This window comes from Vigna unguiculata, chromosome 3, assembly GCF_037176805.1.
Source record: "Vigna unguiculata cultivar grain cowpea cultivar isolate G323 ecotype 2 chromosome 3, ASM3717680v1, whole genome shotgun sequence".
Lineage (NCBI taxonomy): Eukaryota > Viridiplantae > Streptophyta > Magnoliopsida > Fabales > Fabaceae > Vigna > Vigna unguiculata.
The window spans coordinates 53,367,156-53,371,139 of NC_140794.1; the positions used below are offsets into that span (position 1 = coordinate 53,367,156).

At 39.4% G+C, this 3,984-nt stretch overlaps 1 protein-coding gene and 1 non-coding gene across 2 annotated transcripts; both read right to left on the bottom strand.

Moving 5' to 3' along the window:
• Nucleotides 1-338: 338 nt before the first annotated feature.
• On the bottom strand, nt 339-3,851 carry LOC114177035 (Tetratricopeptide repeat (TPR)-like superfamily protein). The gene has a single exon (XM_028062263.2). It carries the CDS (start codon nt 3,776-3,778, stop codon nt 1,835-1,837), a length of 1,944 nt encoding a protein of 647 aa, XP_027918064.1. The 5' UTR covers nt 3,779-3,851; the 3' UTR covers nt 339-1,834.
• A 60-nt stretch (nt 3,852-3,911) lies between these two features.
• On the bottom strand, nt 3,912-3,984 carry TRNAE-CUC (transfer RNA glutamic acid (anticodon CUC)). Its single transcript has one exon. It is a non-coding gene; the product is annotated as a tRNA-Glu (tRNA).

Sequence of the window (3,984 nt, forward strand, 5' to 3'; positions counted from 1 at the left end):
AAATTAAAGATAAATATAAATTTTGACTTTAAGGATGGGATGGAATAATGAAATCCTTCATCGCCCCATCTGTTGCCACCTAGTCATTGTGCTATCGTGAAAACTATAACTTAAGAATAAGAATCCCTCCATGATTTCGGAGAAATTACACTTATTTTTTCAAAAATCAAAGAGTACAAACGAACAGGCACACAGCCATTTTTCTACACTGGAATCTCCAGCTTACACAGCCAAATTAGAAGGAAGACGTTTCGTTAACAACTCAGGAAAGAAAATAAAAAACTAACTGACAATAACAAACTATATCTATCCTTTATTAGTAATTTTTTTCCTATAATAAACTTGTAAAGATTTATCAAATACTGAGATTCAATAAAATGGAGGAAAACGAGAATGACTATTGCGTCATATATGTTAGTCTCTTTGTAAGTAGTATCTTGGCCGTTCAGACATACCCAGATAGGAGGAAAAACGATTCCCAGATGACTATCTATCGGATGGGTACAACTAACGCATAACTGAAAACAGAGAAGAAACTTACAACGGAATCAAAATTTTAGAATTTTTCAGCCTTAATATAGTAAGGCTACCAGGATCAGCAAGAAGGTAAAAAACTGCATAATGCTAGTACATAGTTAAGTATATTAGTAACAACATTGTACAATTCATTTCATTGAAACATGATAAGGAATTGATGACTCTGGAGAAATTTACTTTATGAGTATGTTATGTGATCATGTATTTCACAACACAACAGGAACAAAAGTTCTACTTGAAAACCAAAAAATCTATTCAACCCATAATTTGTACGGTAGAATAGTTAAATAGCAACTTCTGTAATTATTATAAGGTGAAAAAAAAAAAACATTAACAGATATTACGATACTATAAAAATCATTTAAAAAAAAAAATATTATAAGAATGTTTACCCAAATAAGGCAAAACGGTCTCAGAACTTGCAGCATTAGCTATTGTCCTGGATTAGAAGTGGGTTTCTAATGTTTTCTTCCTCCATTATTCTTTCGTAAAATGCATTGTGGTCTTCATTGCCGCTCATGACATACCAACTGAGCCGATGAAAGATGGTGATTGCCATTGATTTTGGCACGGCTATGGTGGCTGCACGGCTATGGTGGCTTGTGGTGTAAGTAATGAAAATCGGGGTCAGGTGTAGGTTTTTTGGTTGTTTCTGGCTAAAAACATGATTCGAGGTTGTCCTCGTCCTGGTTTGAAGACGCTGCCGTTTGGTTTTGTGGTACATTTAAGTTTTAATCTCAGCAATTAATTAAACCTACTGTACTCTATTTTTTTAGTAATCTGCACTCATTCTTGCAGGAAAGAGCCGGAGAGGATCCCGACTTGAACAAAACTGGACTGCAGTAAGCAACTTTCCCCTCAGGGTTAGTTTCACTCAACTCCACCACAAAACAACCCATGCAGCCTTTGAATTTGGAAGTTAATACAGGTTGTTCTTTGTCTGTTGAGCCTACATTTGGGAAAACATTCATTTTTGGAGTGCCAACAAATAGCTTTCTCTTTAGTCAAAGACTGTCGAGAGACTGTAGGACTGATAAGGTGCCCATAAGGCAGCTAATAACAACTGTGGTTAAAAAGGACTTGGCGGTTAATTTCCAGAATCACTGCCAATTTCGTCATCTGGAAATTAAATGTGATGATACTGAAATCAAGAGCACTTATCTGAATCTCTAGAATAGTATTCCTTTGTGTATTCGAGAAATCAATTCGATCCAAGGTAAAGAGCATGCTTTGCTTTTGGAATAAAATAGCATACTCTTCAAATCAATATCATTTTGCTTACTTCAAATTATCAAGCTTACCAGTAATCCGTGCAAGAGCAGAATCCGTCCTTAAAATGATGAAACCTCGAGGTATCTCTAACTATGATTTCTCTTCCTTCTATAGCTGAAATGTACTTGGTTGCAGAATGACAATCTCCACAAACTCTCAAGTTTTTGAATACCCGGATTGGAACCCCTAATGGTAACTTAAGAAGTCCAAATGCAATTGCCAGTTTCTCACTATGCCATAAAAGAAGCTGTTCTTTCAGCTCCTCTCCCACATCATGCAATGCAAATTCAAGATCTGGCACATAACCAGCTAATTTCATTTTCTTCTCCAAGTCATTTAGCTTTGCATGTATAGAAGCCAATTCAGGGTGCAATCTGTCGCTTGATCTAAACTCATGCACCACACTGTTTATTTCAATCCAACTATATCCCGGTGTCTTGACAACATTATTTTCTTTCATTGATCTTCGGATCCTAGCAACATGGTCCCATCTATTTTGTGATGCATAAACATTAGCCAATTGAACATATCCAGTTGCAATAGTTGGATCAAGCTCGAGCAAATTTTTGGCAGCAAACTCAGCCAAGTGCAAGTTTTTATGGATCCTACAAGCACCCAGAAGTGTTCCGTAAATGGCAGGATGGGGCCTAAAAGGCATACTTTTTATCAAATCTACAGCCTCAGCTAGCTTTCCAGCTCGACCAAGAAGGTCAACCATGCATGCATAGTGCTCTGGTTTAGTTTCAATTCCAATATCTCTTACCATTGTGTTAAAATATTGGACCCCAAGATCCACCAGTCCTGCGTGGTTACAAGCTAACAATACTGCAACAAAGGTAATCCAATCTGGCTTCATGCCTTCATTTTTCATCTCATCAAACAAATGAAGAGCTTTTTCACCAGCCCCATGTTGGGCATAGCCAGAAATCATTGCATTCCAGCACACTACATCTTTTCGGGAAATCTTAACGAATAAACCCCAGGCGTCCTTTAGATCCCCACACTTGGAATACATACTAACCAATGAAGTCCCGGCAGTCGTATCACTACTCAATGGAGACTTACAAACTAACTGATGAATTTGCTTACCCAGCTGCAATGCTGATAAATTACTACAACCCAACAACACACTAGTCAAAGTCAAAGCATTAGGCTTAACTCCAGTTTCTAACATTATCCTGAATAGCCTTAGCCCATCCTCTGCCCTCCCATTTTCAACATACCCAGCAATCATAGAATTCCATGTTACCAATGTCCTCATTGTCATTTCTCCAAACAATCTTTCTGCCAGTTCAACCCTCCCAAACTTCATGTACCCAGTGATCATGGCAGTCCACGTGATCACACTCCTCACATCCGCAGCATAAAAACACGCCACAGCAGAATCCAAATCCCCACATGCCACATATCCTGACACCATGGCACTCCAAGACACGCAGTTTTTCTCTGGCATCACCGAGAACAACCTCTGAGCCTCACCCATGAGTTCAACCTGCGCATAACCCGAAATCATGGTGTTCCACGAAGCAACATCCTTCACGGGCATGCTGTCAAAGAAGCAACGGGCATCATGGACACCAAAATGATGCCAATGACACGCTAACATGATGTTATAGGACACAACGTTGGGTTGGGGAATTTTCTCAAACAGCTGGCGAGCGTATTCGAAGTGGCCGAGTTTCTTGGCGTAGGCAGCGAGGATGGAGTTCCACGTAACAGTAGACTTTACTTTCATGTTGTCAAAGACACGAACAGCGGAATCTAAGTCACCGCATCGAACGTAGCTTGTGATGAGCTTGTTCGATGCAATGATGCTGTTATCATTAAGCTCGCCTTGATGGGAGTGTCTGGACACATGGTGGTGACTTGGGGTGGCAAAAGTGATGTTTTGGTGTTTGGTTAGTGTTGCGAAGGACAAGGTTGGCAAAGAACTTCGCTTCCTCGTCCTTAATAAACGTAAATGAAACATGTATCAAAGTTCACTATGTTTGAGTCTTTTGTTCCAGTTTCACGTGAACATGGTTCCCATTTCTCATCAATCAGAACTTATAAGAGTAACACATTGAGGGAGAAAAAGAAGCATAAAAAATAAAGAAAAATAATTCCGTTGCCGGGACTTGAACCCGGGTCTTTCGGGTGAGAGCCGAATATCCTGACCAACTAGACTACAACGGA

Coding starts and splice junctions, on each gene's coding strand:
- LOC114177035 (XM_028062263.2), bottom strand. CDS start 3,778: ATGTTTCATTTACGTTTATTAAGGACGAGGAAGCGAAGTTCTTTGCCA.